This window comes from Equus quagga, chromosome 2, assembly GCF_021613505.1.
Source record: "Equus quagga isolate Etosha38 chromosome 2, UCLA_HA_Equagga_1.0, whole genome shotgun sequence".
Lineage (NCBI taxonomy): Eukaryota > Metazoa > Chordata > Mammalia > Perissodactyla > Equidae > Equus > Equus quagga.
In genome coordinates this window covers 65,972,282-65,998,468 of record NC_060268.1, presented here as the reverse complement: position 1 = coordinate 65,998,468, position 26,187 = coordinate 65,972,282, and the positions used below count along the sequence as shown (strand labels likewise).

The 26,187-nt window shown below is 39.3% G+C and overlaps 1 protein-coding gene across 1 annotated transcript in view; it reads right to left on the bottom strand.

Annotated features, from left to right (window-relative positions):
• The window catches only part of LOC124236442 (meiotic recombination protein REC114-like), an 88,867-nt gene extending 66,382 nt beyond the window's left edge, over positions 1–22,485 (bottom strand). The window contains exon 1 of the mRNA XM_046655449.1: positions 22,327–22,485. Coding sequence (XP_046511405.1) covers positions 22,327–22,485 — 159 coding nt within the window. The remainder of the gene's footprint in view (positions 1–22,326) is intronic.
• Between the last annotated feature and the right edge of the window lie 3,702 nt (positions 22,486–26,187).

The window sequence follows — 26,187 nt, the reverse complement described above, 5'->3', positions numbered from 1 at the left end:
GTTACTGCATTCTATTGAGAAATAATGTTCTTATATAGTTTCATATGTGGGGTTTAGAGCTTTAATGCTATATTTAAACTCAAGATTTCCTATTGAGTTTTCTCTAATTCACTTTAAATTCCTTAAACTTAAAAATTGAACAACATTTTAGATATCAAGGGGGGCATGATAAGCCCTGCACTATTTCCTTCGGTGGTCGTATTCTGCCTTTTTCCCAGTATTAGGAAGTCAGTTGTTTGTACAACACTCTTCCCACTACAGTTTAATGAACCACCTAAAACCACAAGCACAGTCAGGAGTCAAGCACAGCTTTGGAAACTAGAATCTGGTCAGCAAATTCTTTGGAAGGCAGTATGTTAACATATCAACTTTGGAAATATAACATATATCCAAAAAAGTGTCCAAAACATAAATGTACATCTCAATGAACAATGATAAAGCAAACACACAATCACTACCCAGGCAAAGAAACAGAACATTATCAGCCTTCCAGTAGGTACCCTAGTGCTGTCTCCCAATCACTACCTGCTTCCTTCCCCCTGACCTCTAACACCATAGTTTAGTTTTATTTACATGAATGGAATCATACATAAAGAATTATTTTATGTGTAGCTTCATCAATGTTGCTGAATGTACCTGAGTTCATTCATTTTCATTACTGTAGAATACCATTCTATGATTATACTGCAATTTATTTTTTCATTCTTTTCTTGGTAAATATTATCTTCCATTTTAGGTTTACCACAAATAATTCTATTATGAACATTCTTATATACATCTCTTGTTGGGTAGAAATACTCATTATGGAGATGCCAATTCTTCACAAATTATTTTATAATTTTTTTCAAGCGATGGCTAATGACTTTCAGGAGAGTCCCAGTAGAATTCTCCCCTGCCCTCTAAACTGTTACATCCAATTACCCACTCAATATCTCCACTTAAAGGTCTAATAGTGACGCCAGCCCAGCGGCGCAGCAGTTAAGTTTGCACGTTCCGCTTCTCCATGGCCTGGGGTTCGCCGGTTCGGATCCCAGGTGTGGACATGGCACCGCTTGGCAAAAGCCATGCTGTGGTAGGTGTCCCATGTATAAAGTAGAGGAAGATGGGCGTGGATGTCAGCTCAGGGCCAGTCTTCTTCAGCAAAAAGAGGAGGATTGGCAGTAGTTAGCTGAGGGCTAATCTTCCTCAAAACAAAAACAAAAACCAAAACCTAATAGTCATCTCAAAATTAACAGCCCCTAACTTAAGTCCTAGCCTTTCTATTCATTCATTTATTTATTCATTCAATATTTACAAAGTGTTGAGCAAGTGGCTTCTGTTGTCTATCACCAGGAGTATCAGTCTAAACATTTCTGCCCACTGCTACTTGGTACTGGAGTCACCACGCGACACAGTCAAACACTGGATGGAACAGTGCTTTACTCATATAGAGGAGACACAGAGCAAGATTAGCATCATTAGTGGGGGTTGGTTTCCCTTTGGCCAGCAGGTCCCTCTAAGCAGCTGACACAGGGTAGTTGCCTGCACTCACCCCTCTCGTGCTGCAGCAGAAGGACCCTGTCCCCTCCCCTAAGGGGACAGATAGAGCAGTGGAGTTGGCCAGGTGCCATAGGATGCTTAAGCAGAACAAAGGAGCACAGACTGTAAGGACTCTTTATCTCTTGGTAAGGAAGCGTTCCAGGCCCAACTCCCATTCTTTCGTGGCCAAGAGGGGGTTGAAAGACTGCATGCACAAGACAGCCTTTTCCAACACAAAGCACCTACCATGTGCTAGGCTGTTGTGGACAATTGACTTCCATAGTTTTTCCATGTCAGAGTATAATTCTGCCCTTCCATTTCCTTAGGCCCATACTGTGGAATCATTCTTGAATCCTCTCCTTTTCTCACACCCATATCCAATTCATCAGCAAATCCTTCATGTCTACCTTCAAAATATCCAGAATCCAACCACTTCTCACAGGCGTGGGCTGACTTACCATCATCTCTAATAGATTATAATAACCTCCCAGCTGTCTTTCTCATTTCTATTCTTGCTCCCCCTTTCCAACAGTTTATTCTCAATACAGTAGCCAGAGTGATCTTTTTTTTTAAGATTGGTACCTGAGCCGACATCTATTGCCAATCTTCTTTTTTTCTTCTTCTTCTTCTCCCCAAAGTGCCCCAAGTACATAGTTGTATATCTGCACCCAGGATCTGAATCAGCAAAACCCTGGGCCGCCAAAGTGGAGTGTGCAAACTTAACCACTCGGCCACGGGGCTGGCCCCCAGAGTGATCTTTTTAAAACCTAAGTCAGATCACGTCCTTTCCAGCTCAAAGCCCAGCGGTAGCTTTCCATCTCACCCAGAGACTCATGTACAGCACTCCACAATCTAGCCCTCCATTGCCTGTCTGCTCTCACAGCCCTCTCTGCACTCTGCTCTAGCCACGCTGGCCTCCTCGCTGCTCCTTCAAACTATTAGGCATATTCACGATTATAAACCATTATAAACAATTGTTGTTCAATCTGGAATTCTCTTCTCCTAGATATCCACATGACTTACTCCATCTTCTTCAGATCTTTGCTTAAATGTCATCTTTTCAGGTATAACCTTTCCTGACCATCCTAATGAAAACCGCCACCAACTCTCCCCGTTACCCAAACTAGATCACTCCTATTCCCTTCTCCAGTTTTGTTTTTCTCCATAGCTCTTACCACTTTTGTTACTTGGTATTTACTTACTTATCTGTCTACCTGTCTTCTTTAAAAGATAATTGACAAAGGGGATTACAAGCAATACTAAATTAATCCAAAAGGCAGCAGAATAAGAATAAAAAGGGAACAAAGAAAGATGAGACAAATACAAAACAAATAGCAAAATTATAGACTTAAACCCAACCCTATTAATGATTGCATTAAACAGCCCCATGAAAAGCAATCTGACAATAGGTTAAAAAGACAAGATACAACTATATGCTGCCTACAAGAAATATACTGTAAATATAAAAACATGAACAAGTTAAAAACAAAAGGGTGGTAAAAATGTATGCCATGCTATTAATAATCAAAAGAAAGCTGGAGAAGCTATATTAGAATTAGGCAAGAGTATCAAAAGGTATAAAGAAGATCATTTCATAATGATAAAGGGGTCAATTAACCAAGAGACATAATTATCCAAAACATTTATGCCCCAATAACAGAGCTTAAAAATATATGAAGCAGGGGCCGGCCCAGTGGCATAGCAGTTAAGTGCGCATGTTCCGCTTTGGCGGCCTGGGGTTCGCTGGTTTGGATGCCAGGTGCAGACATGGCACTGCTTGGCACGCCATGCTGGGTAGGCATCCCACATATAGAGGAAGATGGGCATGAATGTTAGCTCAGGGCCAGTCTTCCTCAGCAAAAAGAAGAGGATTGTCAACAGATGTTAGCTCAGGGCTAATCTTCTTCTTCTTCAAAAAATATATACATGAAACAGTAACTGACAGAACTGTAAGGAGAAATAGACAAATCCACAATTATAGTCAGAGATTTGAATACCCTTCTCTCGAATGCAAACTGGTGCAGCCACCATAGAAAACAGTATGGAGATTTCTCAAAAAATTAAAAACAGAACTACCATACAATCCAGCTATCCCACTACTGGGTATTTAGCCAACGAACTTGAAATCAACAATTCAAAGAGACTTACGCACCCCTATGTTCATTGCAGCATTATTCACTATAGCCAAGAAGTGGAAGCAACCCAAGGGCCCATCAACTGATGACTGGATAAAGAAGATCTGGTGTATACACACATGGAACACTATTAAGCCATAAAAAAAGACAAAATTGTTCCAATTGCAACAACATGGATGGACCTTGAGGGTATTATGTTAATTGAATTAAGCCAGACAGAGAAAGACAAACACCATGTGATTTCACTCATATGTGGAAGATAAACACACGGACAAAGAGAACAGTTTAGTGGTTACCAGAGGAGAAGAGGGTTGGGTTGGTGGGCACAAGGGGTAAAGGGGCATATTTATATGGTGACTAAAAACTAATAATGTACAACTGAAGTTCCACAATGTTATAAACTATTATGACCTCAATAAAAAAATCAATTAAAAAGAAAAGAAAATGGAAGAGACAAGCCACAGACTGGGAAAAAATAACTGCAGATCACATATCTGATAAAAGAGTTAATTCAGAATATATAAAGAACTCATGCAACTCAATAATAAAACAAAACAACCCAATTTTTTAAAATGGGCAAAAGATTTGGACACTTCAAAAAAAAGTATGACTAGAAAATTAAGGACAAGAAAAGATCCTCAACAGCATTAGTCATTAGGGAAGTGCAAATTAAAACCACAAGAAACCACTTTACACTCACTAGAATGATTATAATCCAAAAGACTGACAATCAAGTGCAAGCAAGGATATGGAGAAACTGGAACCCTTATATAATGCTGGTGGGAATGTAAAATAGTAGAATCATCTCAGAAAATGGTTTGGCAGTTTCTTAAAACATTAAACATACACTTACACATGACCCAGCAATCCCACTCCTAGACATCTCTATCCAAGAGAAATGACAACATACGTCCATATAAAGTCCTGGACATAAATGGTCATAGCTGCATATTTCATAATAGCCCAAAACTGGAAACACTCAAATGTCCATCAACTGATGAATGGGTAAACAAAATGTGGTATACCCAAACAAAGGAATATCATCATTCAGCAATAAAAGAGAAAGCACTACTGACATGATATGAACGTCAAAAACATTAGGCTAAGTGAAAGAAGCCAGACACAAAAGACTACATATCGAACAATTCCATTTATATGAAATTTCTAGAAAAGGCAAAACTACAGAGACAGAAAGATGATCAGTAGTTGCCTGGGCCTGGAAGTGGGGAGTGACTACACATGGCCACAAGGGAATTTTTTGGATGATGAAAATGTTCTATAACTTGGATTGTGGTGATGGTTGCACAGTTGTATAAATTTATTAAAATTCCTCTAATGATACACTTTAAAATGAGTGAATTTAATGGAATGTAAATAATACTTCAATAAAGCTGTATAAAAATTTAAAAAATAGAAAAACAAAAACCCCAAAACATCTAAGTTAAAGAAGCCAGTTACAGAGGACCAGATATTGTGTGATTCTATTGTACGAAACATTCAGATAGGCAAATCCATGGAGACAGGAAGTAGATTACTGGTTGCCTAGGGATGAGAGAGGGACGGAGGGATTGGGGGTTAACAGCTAAGAGGTGCAGGGTTTCTCTGTGGCATAATGAAAATATTCTAAAATTGGTTATAGTGATGGTTGCACAACTCTGAATATACTAAAAGGTCCTAAATTGTACACTTTAAAAAAAATCCCCCCTCAATAACTGATAGAACAACTACATAGAAAAATCAGCACATATATCGTAGACTTGAACAACACTATCAACCAACATGACCTGATTGACATTTACAGAATACTCCATCCAATACCAGCAAAATACACATTCTTCTCGTGTACACAGAGCACTTACCAAGACAGACCACATTCTGGGCTATAACACAAGTCTCAGTAAATTTAAAAGTATGTTCTCTGAGCATGAATTAGAAATCAATAACGTAAAGATCTCTGAAAAAATGCCCAAATATTTTGAAACTACTTCTACTCAACATTGTACTGGAGGTTCCAACCATTTTAATCAGGCAAGAAAAAGAAAGAAAAAGCACCCAGGTTGGAAAGGAAGAAGCAAAACTGTCAATTCACAGACAATATGATCATGATATGTAGAAAATCCAATTAACCTTCTCAGAATAAATTAATTTTAGAAAGGTTGTAGAATACAAGATCCACAAACGAAAACTAAATTATACATGATAGTAAAAAACAATTGGAATTTTATTTTATTTATTTATTTAATTTATTTTTTTTGAGGAAGATTAGCCCTCAGCTAACTACTGCCAATCCTCCTCTTTTTGCTGAGGAAGACTGGCCCTGAGCTAACATCGGTGCCCATCTTCCTCCACTCTATATGTGGGACGCCTACCACAGCATGGCTTGCCAAGCAGTGCCATGTCTGCACCCGGAATCTGAACCAGCAAACCCTGGGCCGCCGAGAAGTGAAACGTGTGAACTTAACCGCTGCGCCACCAGGCCAGCCTGGAATTTTAAATTTTAAAAACATCAAAATTTACAATAGCATCAAAAAATACGAAATGGGGTAAATATGACAAAAGAAATAAAAGATCTGCACACTGAAAATTGACGGAAATTTAAGAACACGTAAATATAGGGAGAGATATACTTTGTTCATGGATAAGAAGATTTAATATTAAGATGCTGAGGTAGGCAGAATAACGGTCCTCCAAAGATGTCCATGTCCTAAAATTCATATGGGAATGTAAGGATGCAAAGAAAAAATCTTAAACCAAGCATTTAAGTCAGTCAGTTAGCATTAACGAAGTACCCACTATATTCTGATCTCTCTTATAAATATTTGGGAAAGAAAAAGACATAGAAAGGAATGTCCCCAACCCTGAGCATCATTTGTTCATTTGTTTATTCAACACATATTTATTGAGCACCTACTAGATGCCAACCATTATTCTAGATGGGATACATCATTAAACAAAACAAAGATTCCTGCCCTCACAGAGCCAACACGGGATGGGGATGCAGAACAAGGGTACAGCAGATAATACATTTAATTAGTGGCATACTCAAGATGGGATGGTGGGATCAGTCAGCCCTCGTGCAGGCAATAAGGGAATGCTTTGTAGAGAATTTATAAAAAATAGTCAAACTGACTAAAAAGCAGTTTGCTTTTTATTACCACCATGTGCCAGCAATTCTAATCAAAGGCACTGATAAAATACTCTCCCCTGAAAAAAACTTTTTTCGGTCTAAGTTCTAAACAATTGCCACAGTTACTGCTGAGTTTAAATAATACGTAATAAGCTTCTATTTAATAAACTTTGTTTTCTACATAGACGTCCATTTGGAAAACTCCCAGTTATAAAGTTGGCCTGCATACATGCAGACTTAACCACGCACACTTGTTTCAGGAGTAGCTCACAATGCTTTGATATACTTCGGCTTGCTTAGCACAGAGTTGTTGTCTCCAACCCTTTCCTAGGACGCAGGTCGCTTCAATCCTGTGGTACTACATTCTTCTGCACTTAAACCACAGATTCAAAATAAACAATGATAGCACAGGGATTGTAAAGATCAAGAAACAGAACTTGAATTACTCCAATGCTGTCATCATACGGGCTCTTTCGGTATTTATATGTGCATTTAAAATTTTAAACAATGAAACAGACTGCAAGCAACAAGATGGAACATTTTTGTTTGGTAAGTGCAAATTTTAGTTCACACTCAACATTTTACTAAATTTGAATAATACTTTTAACACTGACATTTATTCTTTTTAAAGTGTTAAATGTTTCCAAACTAAGGAAGAAAAAGGGAGTAAAACATATCAGCAATTTTATCAGCAGTTGCCTAAACTGTACTTTGGAGATTTTGAGTTTTATTTTTTTTTAAATCACTTATTAGTTAGTGGGCAATTAATTACATAAAGTATCAGCCTGTAACCAAAGTTCAAACAGTTAACTAGATATAACAACAACTAGCTAAATAGTTGTGCTTTTTTCCTGCCTTCTATATTGTGTATTTCCTTTTTCTTATTTATTTTACTGGCATGATTATAATAAGGAAGCTCAAAAGAACTTTCACTGTCTGCATAATAAGTGAATAATTTCATTTATGAAATGTGAAAATACTTTCATCATTTAGGGGAGGAGAGGAAAGTGTTAAAAAATTATCCATTCTGGTGTCATTATGTTTAGTGATGTGTCTAGAACATCTAAGTAATTATCTAGTATATAAGAAGGTGCTAGGAGCTGGGGAAAAATAAAGCAGGGGAAGGGCAATGGGAGCGTGAAGATAGGGCATAAAAGTTACAGCATGAATAGGGTGGTCAGGGTAGGCATCACTGAGAAGGTGAGGCTTGAGCAAAGACTTGAAGGCGTGAGAGGGTTAACCAGCTATCTGGGAATTCCACACTGACTATTTTTCAGATATTTGTTGCAATCCTCCACCTAAAAGGTCTTTATAGCATGCTCATACAGTTTGAAAATGTCTAATTTAAGACTTCCAAGGGCTTCAGGAAAAATGGTAGTTTGATTGCATCCCTGCAGTCTTCCCTTCCCAAATCCAATCCAAATACCAATTACCTTCTCTTGAGTACTTATTAAAATCAATATCCAAGTGCGCCAGAAGGGTGGGTTGAAGTCTTAGGATCCAGATAAAGAGAGCTGGTATGTTTTCCCCCTACTGGAGAAAGGAGGCCCTAGCGTGAGCAAGGAGCCCCAGGGCAAAAATAGGAATGCTACAGTTTTGGGGAGGGAGCTATAGAAATTGGTGGGTTGCCAAGAGAACCAGCCTGTGTGTTCTGAAATTCCTACTGGTCTCCTAGCCTCCAAGGAGTCACACTGGAGCTGCACAACTTACTCAGCTGAGTCCTTCCTACTCCTCTACAGTAGGCCCAGAGGACTGAGCCATGCACCTCCCAACACTCGCCACTTAACAGTATGTGTCCACCATTCGACTTCAGCGCCAAGGGTAGAAAGAGGCATAAATTAAATACAGGAAAATGACTACATACCAATGGGCTAAAGCCATGAAGAACAAACAGAAAACCCAGAACAGGTGGCTCCTAGTGGAACAAAACTGCTGGAGGAGAGCAACAACAGCTTGAACGAAAAAATAATAATTAGTATTATTAAAAACACTTAAGGAGAGTCTTGGAGGTAAAAACAAGCTTTATAAATATAAACATTCAATAGCTAAATTGAACAATGGGATGGACACTGTTAAGACCAAATTAACAGTGTGAAAGATCAAGTTGGAAAAATGTTCAGACATACAGAACAAAACTCCAAAGAGGAAGAAATCATGTGTAGTACAAGACAATGTGCAGCAAAGACTCAGATCCAGGAGAACAAATGTTAATGACAGAAGCTAAAGTGGAAGGGAAAAACAGACTGAGAAAAGGCAATGATTACACAAACAATGGAAGAAATATCCCACAACTGCAGAAAGACATGATACAGAAGATGGTTCAAGTTTCAGGCATTGATGGCGGGAAAATAAAGGTCAACAACTAGACGCATCCTGATAAAATTTCTGAATTGAAAGGATAGAAGAAGATCTTAAGCGGTCTCAATGTTTGAAAAAAAAAAAAGGCATTCTCTAACACTGGAGGATTCTAGAGAACTTTTTTTAGTAAGAGGTAAATGAAGGGAAAGAATCACACATTATCCTACCTCTCCTATACAAACCAACCACCGGGTAAACTATAATGGATACGAGGAAGTTTCTCTTTAAAAAAAATTCCAGATAATAAACGAAGGAAAAAAGATAAAATTAGAGTAGGAACATTTTGCAATTCCTAATTAATTAATAGCTCTAGGCCTTGTGCATCAATAGCTGCAACATCACAAAGAGAGAGATAAATAGGCATTACATAACTTCTAACGAGAAGAAAACCAAAACACCTTTTAAGCAGTCTTGCAAAAGATCAAATAAAATAAAACAACCTGAACTTGATGAAGCCTCTAGATTCAACTATCAATTCACAAGAAATACAGAAGATAAAGGATCACATTAGTTGTACCACAGAGATGCAGTCAGCAAAATCCATAGTGTCAGAAACTCTGTAGAACTCAGTTTTTTCAACAAATAAATTGCAAGGAAGGGAGAGAGGTGGGATCAGAGAAACATATGGGGGAGAAACCTAAAGATTAAGATATACCAAAAACAATGTATGGTCCTGTTTAAAAGAATTATGACACTTATGAGACTATTAGAAAATTGAGTACTATTTAATAATATTAAGGAATTGTTTTGTAGGGTAAAAATTGTAGTATGATTATGTTTTTTTAAAGTCCTTATCTTTTAGAGATACGAACCGAAATAACTATGATGAAATGGTATGATGTCAGAGATGTGCTCCAAAATAACACAATGGATGTGGATAGAGCATAGAGGAAACCAGACTGGCCATGAGTTGATAATTGTTGGAGCTGGGTGATACGTACACGTGGGTTTACTATACCATTCTGTCTACCTTCGATTATGCTTGAAATTCTTTATAATAAAAAGTTTTACAAGAGGCTTCCATGTCCTTTGTTGAGTAGGTAGAAGCAAGGTTAAGGAAGGCATTCAGCTACTACAAAGGACAAGGATACTACACGTAATGTCCTAACTCTACAGAGAGATTCCAAATATCATAATGCCTAACATAATCCAGGTATCTGAGGAAAAAAAATTGCTTAATTCTGGCTCTTCGGAAATATTTTTAATGAGTGATAATTTAGCATTTTACTGACTGTTCACATTAGCACAATACGAAAAGCTTATAGAAAAATGTTATCTCTAATGACCAAGTCATCACAGAAAAAGACAGTAATTTTCAGGTGTCAGAACATATCACATTCACATCTTCTCTTAATTCTAGTTGCTAGCCTAAATGTGACTTAAGATTTACATCATCAAAACAGTATTATGGTACTGGCATAAAACAGCCACATAGACCAGTAAAACAGAATAGAGAACCCAGAAATAAACCCATGCATAAACAGTCAACTAAAATCTGACAAGGGAGCCAAGAATACTGAATGGAGAAAAGACAGTCTCTTCCATAATGGTGCTGGGAAAAGCGGATTTCACATGCAAAAGAATGAAACTAGACACCTACCTTACACCACTAACAAAAAAATAGCTCAAAATGGATTAAAGACTTAAATGTAAGACGTGTGTGGGAGATCAGAATTGGCTACTCCAAATGTGTCTCTTGGCTTATTTCTAGGAACGAAAGACTTTAAAAGAAACTTTGGCCTTCCCCCTAACTGCCTAAAAGAATTTAAGATAGAAGGCCTGTTCCTAGGACAGGCCATCCCCATAGATAACTCTGGGTATCAGTAGACTGTGAGAGTCCTTGCTAAGCCCATTCTTATCAAAGTTCTGTCTACCAAACGTTTGCTTTCCCATCTCCATGTGAATTGCCTTCCTCCCCTTTGAAGCCCCAAACCACTACCCCAACATTCTCCTTTGTCTTTAGCTGAAGATGGTATTTATGGTGGGGGCTTTGGCCATTCTGGCGAGTTACTTGGCTTTCCTGGGTTTCTCCCATGTATACACGTTATTAAACTGTGTTTGATTTTCTCCTGTTATTCTGTCTCACGTCAATTTGATTCTTAGACCAGCCAGAAGAACCGATAGGGTAAAGGAATTGTCTTCCTCCCCTACACCTGAAACCATGAAACTCCTAGAAGAAAACATAGGGAAAAAACTCCTTGACATTGGTCTTGGCAATGATTTTTTAGATATGACACCTAAAGCACAAACAACAAAAGCAAAAACAAACAGGTGGGACTACCTCAAACTAAAAAGCTTCTACACAGCAAAAGAAACAATCAACAAGATGAAAAGGCAACCTAGGGAATGGGAGAAAATATCTGCAAACCACACATCTGACAAGGGGTTATATCCAAAATATATAAGGAACTCATACAATCAATAGCAAAAAAGCAAATAATCCAATTTAAAAAATGGACAAAGGACCTGAAAAGACATTTTTCCAAAAAAGACATACAGCTGGCCAACAGGTACATGAAAAGGTGCCCAAATCACTAATCATCAGGGAAATGCAAATCAAAACCACAACGAGATATAACCTCACACCTGTTAGAATGGCTACTATCAAAAAGACAAGCGATAACAAGTGTTGATGAGGATGTGGAGAAAAGGGAATCCTTGTGCACTATTGGTGGGGATGTAATATGGTGCAGCCACTATGGAAAACAGTACGGAGAATTCTCAAAAATTAAAAATAGAACTACCATATGATTCAGCAATTCCACTTCTGGGTATACATACAAAGGAAATGAAATCACTACTTCGAAGAGTTATCTGCACCTCCATGTTCACTGCAGCATTATTTACAATAACTAAGACATGGAAACAACTTAGGTGTCCTCTGACAGATGAATAGATAAAGAAAATGTGGTACATATAGATTTACACAAGAATTTTATTCAGCCATAGAAAACAAGGAAATCCTACCATTTGCAACAACATGGATGAAACTTGAGGGCATTATGCTAAGTGAAATAAGTCAGACAAAGAAAGACAAATACTGTATGATCTCACTTATACGTAGAATATAAAAAAACCAAACTCAAAGAAACAGAGTGCTTACCAGAGGTGGGGGATGGGCAAAATGGGCGAAGGTGATCAAAAGGTACAAACTTCCAGTTATAAGATAAATAAGTTCTGGAGATGTAATGTACAACGTGATGACTATAGTTTAACAATACTGTATTGTATATTTGAAAGTTACCAAGAGAGTAGATCTTAAAAGTTCTTACCACAAGGAAAAAAAATTTGTGACTATGTGAGGTGATGGATGTTAACTCAACTTATTGTGGTAACCATTTTGCAATATATACATATATCAAATCATTATGTTATACACCTTAAACGTATACAATGTTATATGTCAACTATATCTTAATAATACTGGGGGAAAAAGAAGATTTACATTAACTCGACCTCTGTCTGTTGTGGTATTTTGCCATCCACACAGTAGCTAGCACACACTGAGATACAGAGCCTGTCTATCACACGCCGGCTTTTCAGGCATAGCTTATATACAGGTTAAATCAGTCTTCTCACATTTTCTCTGTACGCATTTGTGCAAGACTATACTATAAGACTAACCTAAAATTAAACAGAAAAAAGTCAAATGAAAATACAGAAAACTATTTCAAGTGTACTTACCTTAAATTATATCTACATGAAAGGGTAAAATAGTGTTACTCATCAGATGTGACAAATTAAATTATGTACTTGAGGGGCTGGTCCAGTGACACAGCAGTTAAGTTTGCACATTCCACTTCAGCGGCCCGGGGTTCGCCGGTTTGGATCCTGGGTGTGGACATGGCACCGCTTGGCAAGCCATGCTGTGGTAGGCGTCCCACATATAAAGTAGAGGAAGATGGGCAGGGATGTTAGCTCAGGGCCAGTCCTCCTCAGAAAAAAGAGGAGGATTGGCAGTAGATGTTAGCTCAGAGGTAATCCTCCTCCTCAAAAAAAAATTATGTACTTGATTAATAGTTTTGTTTTCTGCTTTTAAGACCCCTCAGAAAGTGTCACAGCTCTATATATTGGCCCAAACTGCTGATTTATGCATTACAAAATATGGAAAATGTGTGAAATTGCTAAGTAGGCTATCAGCTGCCTCCCCACTGACTCTCGATAGCTAAAGAGACTCGTAAATTATTTCAACAAACTTGAAAAGTATATTATGCTAATGAAATGGCCTTGCTACATACCTATTACTAAACTGTAAAATTCAGTATTTTGTTTTTGGTGTTTCACAAAAATGAAAAATTTTAACAGTAACAATAGTAAACACAATTACAAGAGTGTAACAATTAGACCAAAAAAAGAGGAATGACATGTACCTGAGGAACGTGTTTCTTTAGAAACTAAAAAATTATCTCATGCATCAAGGCATGAGATGTGATTCCTCTTCTTTTATCATATATCCCTAAGAACAAGATTAATGATCATGAAATTACCCAGTCCCTTTAAGCCGAGCTACCAGAGTTAACCTTGATTAGCAGCCATAAGCAGAACATATTTACTCAAAACATCTTTCATGCAACTGAGGAATAAGTTCTGTATGTCTTTGAAATTACAGATCAAGATCCCTCTGCTTACTGTTCTTTCCATAAAACAGTTCTAGGACATATCTCCAATACTATGTTTAAAAAATCCTTTAAAAAATTTCCCAAACTAATAAATCCTATAACAATCACCAAGGATGGGCCCAGCCCCTTGGCGTAGTGGTTAAGTTTGGCACGCTCTGCTTTGGCAGCCCACATTCATGGGTTCGGATCCCAGGCACAGACCTACACCACTCATCAGCCTTGCTTGGCAGCGACCCACATATAAAAGAGTGGAGGAATGGGGCCAGCCCAGTGGCACAGTCGTTTGGTGGCCTAGGGTTTGTGGGTTTGGATCCTAGGCGTGGATCTACACACCACTCATGAAGCCATACTGTGGTGGCATCCCACATGCAAAATAGAGTAAGACTAGCACAGATGTTAGCTCAGCAACAATCTTCCTCAAGCAAAAGAAGGAGACTGGCAACAGATGTTAGCTAAGGGCCAATCTTCCTCAACCAAAAAAAAAAAAAAAAAAGGAAGAAGATTGCCATGGATGTTAGCTCAGGGCTACTCTTCCTCAGCAAAAAAAAAAAAGTCACCAAGTATATCAGAAAGTACCTCCCATTGCCATACCTGTCCTAGGTCTCCGCAATCCTCACACTCGCCTTTGCTATCTTCATAGGCACTATCTTCTATTCATTCATAAACAAGGCTCATTTAAACTCATGACACTTCCAAAATCCAAACTGTATTTCTAAATCTGAGGTAAAGAAACACCTTAACTTGCTTCTTGGATGCCATGCTGTCATTTGTGAGGAGAAAGGAACCCTATATTCCAAATGAGCAGGTCCTTGAGCTTATTTGGCTAGCTCTTTCAGTGGTGATGCCTTAATCATCTTTAATTTTTTTTTTTTGAGGAAGATTAGCCCTAAGCTAACATCTGCTGCCAATCCTCCTCTTTTTGCTGAGGAAGACTGGACCTGAGCTAACATCCATGCCCATCTTCCTCCACTTTATATGTGGGACGCCTACCACAGCTTAATCATCTTTAAACAGCCCTGCATAGTTCTGGCATAGTAGGTGGAGAACAAATCCTAAACACGAATGAATTTTAATACTCTTGGGCCTCATTTTAAACTAACTTCTTAGACCTCTTCATCCACAAGCCAAAAAAGAAAGATCTTCACTCTATTTGTCCAGGTAAATTCTACCTTAAATCATATTATACCAACAAGCCATGGCCTCTATGAAAATTATGTCTGTTACACAATAAAATTAAGCTTTTATTTATTGAAGGAGAACAAAGACTGGTTCCAACTTGGAAATATGTATTTATAAACTGGTACTTTCAAAGAAGTAATGATTTTGTCACAGAAAAAGAATTTAGAATATCAGTTAGAAGATTCTTCCTCAAAAGCCTAAGCAATCTACAATGTATGTGACATACAATTCAATTAAACATAACTAAAATTATAAAATTGTAAAAATTATTTCTGTATCTATCAGTCAGGTATGGGCTAGAGTATGCTGTAGAAATTAACAACCCCCAAAAGCAAAGATTTCTTTCTCACTTACACTACCTATCCATCCTGACTCTACCTGTCTGCACATTCTACCTCACACTGCCTATCATTCTCACTATCGGACCTAGGCTGACATGGCGACTGATATCTGCAACGCTGTAGCAAAAGGAAAGAAGATGAGAATGATGCACTGGCTCTTAAAGCTTCTGCCCATGACATGGGTCAGTTCTGCTCACATTTTATTGTCCAAAACCAGTCACATGGCGCACTTAACTTGAAGACGCTAGGCATACGCAATCTGAGTATATTTTGTGAACAACACTAATGACTACTTTATAAAAGACGTTATCTGGAATCAGACAGACCTAGGATCAAATATACCTAATTTTCCCATCTATAAAATAAAAATAATAACTACCTTGTAGGATCATCAGAAAGACTAAATGATATAATGTCAGATCAGATGCTTAACAGAATTCCTGGCCTTGATTCATTCATTCAATAAACATTATGGGGGCATGTGCCAAGCAGTCTTCTAGGTAATTAGGCACTAAATAAGAGGTTTTTTTGGTTGCTGCTATTCTTATTAGAAAATGCCTTTTTAGTTTCAACAAGGAACCCCAGGATAAGCCTTCATTTCTTAGCAGTCTCCAGATTCAGAAGGAAGACGTGCGTGGCAGGCTTCCAGTTGTTCTCTAACACCCATTTTCCTTCTCATATGGTAACAGACTCTCTCTTGTTTAGCTGGACACATGACCTCATGGGATAGAGACTACATCTGCCAGCTGTCCATGCAGGTAGGACAGGCAAAGGTCTAGGTTCTGGCCATTTTGCTATAGGAGGAAGTGTCATGGGGCAACTTATGGAAAATTTCTTTAAGAGAAAATTTCTTTCCTTAAGAGCAGGAGTGTATACTTTATCCACTTCTTCATCCCTTCCTCCACCAAATTGTCTAGAATATCAATTCTATCTTGGACTAAGAGACTATGGCCACACATGACAGAGGAACAAAATAGGAGGTCCTCAGTTCCTGACACTGTGGAGTGTCATACCAGCCCTGTACTTTTATGTGGAGAATAAACTTTCACCTTATTTAATCCACTATTATTTCACATTTTCTGTCCCTTAGAGCCAATCTTAGTCCTAATTAATGCAAAATATAACCTAACTCTTCAAAAGAAGCAAGCTGCATCAAAGAATAAATCTTGATGACATCCCTACATCTTCATAAGAGAAGATACCAGTGTAAGAAGTAGCAGTGGATGAGAACTGGCTTGAGGAAGACCTGAGTTTTAAAATCAGTTCTTCCACTTCCTATGTAAACTTCTGGCAAGCTATTTAACTTAGCCAGCCTTCAGCTTCTTATCTATAAAATTGTAAGAAGATCTAAAGAGTTGTGAGAATCAAATGGGAAGATACGTGAAAATACTCCATAAATTGTAAAGCACGATATAGTATCAGTATTACTTTGTGAATGGTTCCCTCTTGCCCACCTTTCCCTCAGAATTGGGGCAAGAGGATGGATTACAACACATAGACTCACCAAGAGAGTGCCCCCAGAGAGTCCATTCACTAGGTCTTGTGCAGGAACCATGCACCTGCATTTTCAACAAGCACCCCAAGAGACTGTTGACAGTCTGCCCACTATACCTTGAGAAACACTTCTCTAGTGATAGGGTCCCACCATTCTTGTAATCCTGGGCTCAAGTGCCCCAATATTTTAAGATTGTGATGAAATACAGGGATAGTTCCACAGTCTCTCCAGTACCTAACTGAATGCCAAGTGCCCAGTACATAATTTAATAACATTCTGTTGAATTAATGAACTGAAGTGGAAAAACACAAAGTGGAACCGAATCAAATGACCCACTATGGACTTCCACTTCTGGCCAAGAAAAAGTAACAGGGACTGAATTTATCTCCTGCCTGAAACAACTAAAAAACTGGACAAATTAAAGGAAACAACACAGTTTTCAAGACACTGGCTATCAGGTAATAAAGGACATGATTCCTGAGAAATAACAGGGCACAAGGGAGGCGAGCCTTACTGCTGGCCCAGATTACTTCTCGTAGAAAGTGTCCAGGCTGAAGTGCAAGGAGGAGGAGCCCCGGCAGAAGCTGGCGAGGTGTCCCTGAGCTGCGAGTCCAGGGAGGTCCGTGCGGCCAGCTGGCAGGACAGGATCCCAGAGAGGAGAGAGCTGCCCAGAGAAAGCACTCCTGCCTCCTGCAGAGACTTGTCCTCACCTCTTCAGCATGTGTGTGTGAGCAACTGCTGGAGGCTGGGCAAAGAACCACCGGAACGGATTGAAGGGAACAATCCCGAGAGCTCACACAGGGCAGGGAAGAGTGCTGTTCTCGTCAGGCAGACTGAAAAGCATCATCATTTACAGGATACTGGGTAGAGTACTCTGAAGAGTTTTGCCTCGGGAGAGGGAAAAAATTAGCTAGAACAATCTGCTCCGGTCCCACCTGACAAAGCTTAAAAGCAAGACTTGAAAGGATCAAACTGTTTCCAGATAACTTATCCCAGAAAAAAAGCTCCAGAATATTATAGGAGTATAAAAATATCCTACGCCCTACATGGTAAAATGCACAACATCAGGCATCCAATCAAAAATTACCAGGCATGCAAAGAACTACTGGTCTAACAAATAATTTTCTTGGGGTTTTATTAAATCTTAAATTATCCTTTAAAAAAACTGTCATTTTTTATTATTTTCACCCTGTGTATTAATCTCAAAATTCCTCATCCACATAACTGAACTGCTATTCCCCATATGAAATATTAACACTTCTAAGACAAACGGCATAGTAGTTAAAAATCACAAGCTCTGGAAACAGGAAAACCAGGATCTGAATTCTTTTTTCTCACTTATTATCTCTGTGTTCCTGGGCAAGCCACTGAACCTCTCTAAATTTTAGTTCACTTATCTATAAAATGGGTATAATAATGTTTGCTTCATAGGACTGCTGTAAGAAATAAACCAAAAAAAAACACTTAACAAATAGTGGCTATCATGTCATAATTATCACTAATTATCTTAAGAAAAGTTCAGAGAAGTTACCACACGTCTGGTCAAATATTTACTGAGCATCTATCATACGCTAGATAATATGCAGGCACTAGGAGTACAAAGAAAAAAAGGACAGTTAAGAGGACCCAAAGTATATCTTATATTGAATTCACATTTAAAAGTTCATTCCAAGTACAAACTTCATATTCTATTTCTTAATTTCTAAGTAGGGCAATTATTTTAAGTTCCTCCTCTAAAAATTAAAGGATGACTTTTTTTCCCCTTTGAAAGGAAAAAATAAGAAGTTGTCAGGTTCAACCAATTAGGGCATATCTGAGACATCCTTGGAATCTGAAAAATGTGGTAAAACTTTAATTTAAAACAACCTGCAAGTAACATCACCTTTCAAAATTATTCTCAAATTAGAAGACTAAATTATATCCAGACATAAAATACATAAAACGGACCAATCTGTTATTATGATAATCTTTTCAGAAAGGCTGGGCTAACAGATGTAAGGAATTAAAATCAAGTTCAAGTTTGTATTTCATTTGCTCATTCCACTTAAATGACAGATGGTTTAAATATTAACCCTATTAATAAAATGTTTGCATATTCATTGTGAATCTGACTGTCTTACCTCATGACTCCATAAATTCATTTTATTAATTTTACTATGGCAGCTCATTTCATTCAAGGTCGTCTGAACCTTTGCCTCTCAAAGTGTGGTCCTAGAATCAATAGCATCAGAATCACCCAGAAGCTTGTTAGAACTACAGAATTTCACTCCCCACACCAGACCTTCTGAATCAGAATTTGCATAAAAAAACCAATCCTCAAGTGATTTCTATGTATACTGAAGTCTGAATAGCACAGTTCTAAACTGTTGATTTTTTTAACATTGTTTTACAGTGTTACAAAAAGTTTATTTGCTTCCAAACTATGGTTAATTTATCTCCAGATAGTGACTTTTTGTAAGAATAACTCAATTCAGACAAACCAAATCAATATAAATTTATATATTAGATATTCTATATATATAATACTTCTCAGACTTGACCTTACCTCTCAACTATGACTTCAAGTCTTACAAGTCTTGTACTTATTCATTTTCTCTCTTGAGATGACATTTTTTTTGCTTTAGCATGTGGCTATTGTGACAAAAGTCTTCTCTGTAATTAAACAACTATATAGAACAGTACTAGGAGATCAGATTCTCACCACGATTTCAGAAGAAAAAGAAAAAACTCAAAATAGGTTTCACTTGAAAGTTCCCTGGAGAAAAAATGACCAGAATGACTCTATCCTCCACGATAATATGTTTCTATGCTTTCCCTAACATATTTTTTTACCACAGATACCTCATAAAATAAGAAATTCACATGGGACTTAGTGCAGTTCTTTAGATGGCTCATCTTTTATTATTACTATTGCACAATAGTCACACTGCACATAAAATAGAACAAATTTTGTTTTTTCTTTGGCTTTTCCCCCCAAAAAATGACAGACCTACGTTGAAACTGATCACAGCAGGTAGGATGGTTCGGTACAGATTCAAAAGAAGGTACAAATGTTCAGTCTTCAAAAGCACTGCAAAAGCCAACCTCATCTCTTGTCACTGTAGCCAGGGATTCATGCCAAACATTTGAAAAGTGACAATCCTTATAAGCTATTGTGAAGAACTTTGCAAAGAGAAGGGAAAAAATTTTTAATAACAATCAACTCCTTAGAATGGTCAAACATCTATGGCCTCTGGGTTGCAGCAAAAGAATCTAAGAGCTACCTGGCTGCATCCGAGTCAATGTACCCAACACCCATGCCTTGGGAGAGAGGGTTCAAAGGGTGTTAAGAGAAGCTATCAAGGAACCCGTTGGGCTGTCTCAAAAATTAAATATGTCCTCAAACATCCCCAGTTTTTTATAAGATCCTGTTATACATCAGTCATCCTTCAGTTTAACTCTGTATTCACCCATTTTACATTTGCAACCTATGCAATTTCTCAGGATACAGGGTTCCATGAGTAAACCAGGTATTCAATGCCTCTTTTATGGTCCTAGACATATTGATTTCAAGCTTTAAGTAGCACCCCTAGCTCTAATATTCTAGAATTTGGTGAACAATTCATTATGCCCCATCCTCACATTCACAGTCAAGTCTCTCAAAAGAACTGTCCATGCACTTTGGCTCCACTTCCTCACCTACCAGTCCCTCTTCAACCCCCATCTGGCTTCCACCCTGTTGACTCCACTGAAACTTCTCTTAGTAAAGACTGAAAGGACCTTCATGTTGCTAAATTCAATGTACATGCCTTAGTCATCATTTTTCTTCACTTTGCGGCATCATTCAACAAAGTTAATTGTTCCCTCCCTCTTGAAATGACTTTCTGTAGCTTTGATGGACCTGCTTTCTCCTGGGTGCCTTCCAACTCTCTGGCCCTTGTCAATCTTCTTTAGGGACTCTGTCCCCTCTACCTGACCTACAACTGTTGGACTATCTAGAATCTCATATAATCTCCTAACTATCAGTATCACCTACATGCTGATGACCCACCTTCATGCTGGTAACACATTTACATCTCCAGTCCAGATCTTTCTTCTGAGTCTAAACCAGTATATCCAAGTACCTATTCAACATCTCCACTTGGATGCTTCATAAACACATTTAAACACATTTCCACCCCAAACTGAAGTATTGGCGTCTTTCCTTTACTGTCCCTCCTCCAATGTTTCCTATTGCCAACCATCTACTCAGTTGCTCCTGCTAGAAACCCAGCAGTCCTTGACTCTCACCATTCATATCCAATCAATCTCTGAGTCCTGTCATTTTGGCTTCCAAAATATAGCTTTAATACACCAAGTTTCCCCATCTCTGCTGCCATCCTCCCCCAACTCCCTGCCCTCAGGTCCAAGTCATTATCATCTCTTGCCTACCATACTGCAATAGCATTCTAAGTGATCTTCCTGAATCTACTCATATTCCCCTCCAATTCCATCTCCACTCTTCAACAAGTGATCCTTCAAAGACAAAAATGCTGCTACTTAAAACCCTTTGGTGGAGTCCTATTGGTTTTAGGACAACGTTCACAAGGCACCTGCCTGCCTCTCAGGACAAACTCATCTCATGCTATGGCTCCTTTGTTCTCTAAGCACCAGTCTTACTCTTTTTCTCTGTACATTACACATGCTGAGGTTTTTCCAGGTGCAGAGCCTTTGCACGTGTCACATCCTCTACCTGGAATATCTGTTCCTTCTTTGACGCTTCTCCTACCCACTGCTGCCCGAACCACACCAACATACACATGCACGTCCACATCCACAGTCAAACCAGACCAAAAGGAACCAATGACTAGCAACTCATAGCGTTAAAACATACCACCAGGACAAAAAAATAATAAAACTTTATATGAGGTACTGTTTTAGGTGATTTTTATATATTAATTCATGCAATGTTCACAACCACCCAATGAAATAGGTACTATTATTATCTCTACTTTGAGGTAAATAAGGTACAGAGAGGATAAGTAACTTAACCAAGGTGACAGAAATCCAGTGGCAAAGCTAGGATTCAAATTTAGCCCTTCTTCCACGTGTGTGCGCCTGACTACAGCACGACAACTTGGATATGGACTATCCAACCATCCCTTCCACTTAAGGGACGTGGAACTGGTTTACATAATTATACATGGATAAATTTGGATAAATATTATGTCCCCCACTAGATTAAAAACATAAATGAAGGTAGGGACTGTTTATATATTGTTCACTGATGTGTCCCCAGCACCCTCAATAAAACCTCACACATAGCTGATGCTCAATAAATATCTGTTGAATATATGAAGTTTACTACTCCCTTGTATAATTATTTTGAGAATGTACTGGGTTCCAACCATGTCATATACACATACATATTTCCTATGATAACTGTTGGCTATCTATTCCCTTCAGTCCCTCGGCGTCCCCTCTTCCTGCCCACGTGGCCTTCGAGGTCCAGGCCTTGTGCGGCAGCTGGCCCCAGTCCTCTCTCCCTCCCTGCAGGGATGAGCACCTCGAGGCCTTTCCCACCCTCAGGCCTCACCTTCCACGTGAGAGAAGAGGCTGTCCCAGGTTCCAGGCCAGGCCCGGGCGACTCTCCAGCGCCTGAGGGAATGAAGCGGCCATAGCGCTGCAGAGGCCACTGTGCCGCACCTCCTCCCGGGAGGCCCAAGCCCGCCTGCTCTTTTCCCGCCTCCGCCATCTTGGGGTTCCCGGCATGCGCAGCGACGGGGGCCTGCCAATCGGGCGCAGCTAACCAATCAGGAAGCGAAGTGGCCCAAGGCCCCCGCCCCTCGAGCGGAAGCCAAGGGACAGGCCCCGAAGACGCCTGCAGGGGGCTCCCCGGGTTGCGGGCCTCGCTCTGGAGTTTGGGAGCCTTTTCTTCTTGGTGGGCTAAGTGGAGACAGTAACTTCCACCTGGAAGTGGGGCTGTGACACTTATCAACGGTAGTTGGTGTTGCCTCGGTAGCGTTCGGGCCCTCACCTTCCCCTAGGCCGCCCATGTCATCGTCCCGCTGCTCTGACCGAGACAGTTCTGAAAACTGGCTGACTCCCTGTAACTTCCACACTCGGGCTAGGCCGGCTCTCTGAGGCTGCCTGGACAAGTGTGTTTCCCCTCCTCACAGCAGGCTTTCAGATAACGGCATCCCTGCGCTCGCCACAAACCCTCAGCAACACAGCCCCATTTCAACCCGCCATTCAGGAAATAGGGTTATTTCCTCATCATCCTGTGACCGCCTGGACATACTCCCTCCGGACGGTCAAGTTTTCTCTAAAAGAGAGGAGCAAATGGGTGGGGGGCTGCCGGCAATAAAAGGTGTGCCTCAATCCGACTGCAGGTACAACTAAATGACAAGTCTAGGGAATTTTCAGTCAGCAAAGCACTTCGACATCTGTTATTCCATTTGTCCTCCTGACAACTTTGTGGTGAATTAAAGAAGCGAAACAGAGATTATAACCCCCATTGAAAAGATGGCGGCAAAATGAGGTCCCGAGTGTAGAAGCGATTTGTCCAAAGGTAACACAGCCAGAGTAGAACTCTGTACTTCACAGTCTCTCCACGTGTCCACCTTACTTGCAAAGAATTTAGCTATCGTCCAATCTGTCAAATCAGAAGTAACGTATATGGATGGAGCCTATGTTAACCAAACACATAAAATACAGTTATAATGCAAACAATTTTTAAAACCATGCACATCAAAGAGTATTAAATGCATGGATAATGGTTGAGTAGGAGGTAATTTATTCACTTGACAAAACATAGATTAAATATCTACAGCCTGTAGTTATGCTAGTCATCATAGGGGTTACAGAAATGGGGAAGGCATGCATCTAGACTTCTAGGACCTCGGGATCTAATAAGGAATACAAAGACAGAGAGGCATGATATCTGACAGTTAATGCCGTGGGAAATGTACAAACCATATGCTTTAAGGATTCAGCTGAAGTAAAAAATCTACCAACAGGAATGGCAGCGGCATTTCAGTCCTAACTTGAAGTGTAAGCAAAAGTTTCCCAAGGGAAGATGGAAGAAATTGGTATTCGGTATGGAGGGCAAGTTGAGGAGCAAAGTTGCAGAGATGAGGATAGTGACATAACCAGCCAGAATGCTAAGGTTTTTAAGGAAGTTGAGGACACAAAGGTGAGTTGGGTAGAAGAGCACTAAACAGCAGCTAAGGAGAGTGAATTTTACTTGGTAGGTGGTGAGGAGCGTGGAAAATTTGCATTTGGGAATGACACTACAATAATGGTGGCCAGGCAGGCTAATCTTTCAGGGGCATATAGAGTAACTTGCATTCAAAGCAAGGGATATTTGTTACTTATCTTTCCATTAGTCCAGTAGAGCTTGAAGGGGTCAGATTTCAGAAAATGCTTCTGAAGGTTCTTAAATGATATAGCAGTACTATATTTAATATAATAGTAAATGGTTAGAAACTTGGTTTGAATCCCAGTTCCGCCACTTGCCAGCTGTGTGACCTTGGGGAAGTCACTTAACTTCCCTGTAAAATAGGATTAGTAAATATCTGCCTTACAGGGTCATAGGGAGGATAAAATAAGATCATATGTTGGAAAATACTTGGTAAATTACAAAGCAGTACCCAAGTTGGTACTGTCTATTTGCAGAGTTAAAGTGACTTCCTGTGGGCTCCCTATAGGCAGGAGGATGGGAATGGGAGCCTGACATTCAGTCTCAGAGGCGCTCACCTTCCAGGTCCAGGGCTGCGGATGCTGTCAGACACCCTTCACAGGAGCAGATGGTGCTCACAGTTGGGACCCTGTCAGTGTCCAAGGACACCCAGGGCCCTGCTGGGTTCCCACCTGTAAGCTCTCTTCCTAGACAATGCACCTGTGCTCAAGCTTCTGGGGCCACCAGTGTCTGCCAAGAACAGATCCTATCTGTGAAGGGAGATACGATAAAGCCACAGCTCAATGCACAGAAGCTCTTAAAAACCTACGATATTAACAAATGTGACTTGAGCATTCAAGAGGTCCCAGATGCTGTACTAGGTGCTGAGGATACAGTAGAGAATAAAACAGATGTGACTTCTGCACTCTTGAAGCTTACAGTGGGGGGTGGGGGGGGTGGGAGGGTGGTGGAGAGCAGAACATTGAGCAGATTACTCTGTGTTTTTCCTATGGCCATTGTGTTTTCTTTTGTAAACATAAATGTGTAATATTTATTAAGGTATAATTTTATACATTAAAAAAACACAGATCTTACATGTTCAATTAGGCAAATTTTAACACCTATATACACTCACATCAAAACCATCCAAAACAAGATATAGAATATTTCCCAAAGCCCTCAGTTCTTGTAGGAGTGCCTCCTTCCGGTCACTCCCCAACACCCAAGGGCAACCATTGGTCTGAGCTTTATCACCATAGCTTAACTTTCCTGTTCCTGGACTTAATGTATATAAAACTATACAGAATGTACTCCTTTATATCTGCTTCTTTTGCTCAGTGTAATTTTGTCTTTTATCTTTATCTGTGTTGTGTATATCAGCAGTTTATTCCTTTTTAGTGCTAAATAGCATTCTATTGATGATTATATCACAATTTGTTTGTTCTTCACCTGTTGATGGACATTTGGGTTGTTTTCTATTTGTTCTTTTTAAGCTATGATGAGCATTTTTGTACCAGTCTTTTTGGTAAATGTGTGCCGTCACTTATCTTCAATATATAACTACAAGTAGAACTGCTGGGTTCTAGAGAGATACATGTTTAACCCTATAAAAAACTACCAAAGGGTTCTCCATAGTGGTTGTACCATTTTGTACTCCTAACAGCAAAATATGAGCTCCAGTCATCCTTGCTGACATTTGCATTGTCAAGTCCTTTTAGTTTTAGCAACTCTAGTGGATATATAGTGGTATCTCATTTTGGTTTTAATTTGCATTTTTCTGATAATGAATACTGTTAAGCCTCATTTCAAATGGCTTACTGGCCATTTGTGTATCTTATTTTATGAGGTGTCTGTTCAAATCTTTTGCCAGATATATGATTGAAAACATTTTTCCCATTCTATGACTTACCTTTTCATTTTCTTTTTTTTTTTTTAAAGATTTTATTTTTTTCCTTTTTCTCCCCAAAGCCCCCCAGTACATAGTTGTATATTCTTCGTTGTGGGTCCTTCTAGTTGTGGCATGTGGGACGCTGCCTCAGCGTGGTTTGATGAGCAGTGCCATGTCCGCGCCCAGGATTCGAACCAAAGAAACACTGGGCCGCCTGCAGCGGAGTGCGCGAACTTAACCACTCGGCCACGGGGCCAGCCCCACCTTTTCATTTTCTTAACTATGTTTTTCAAGGAGCAGAAGTACTTAATTCCAAATGAGGTCTAATTTATTAATTTTTAGGTGCTTTTTTTTTAGTGCATTTTGTGTTCTGCCTAAGAAATTTTTCC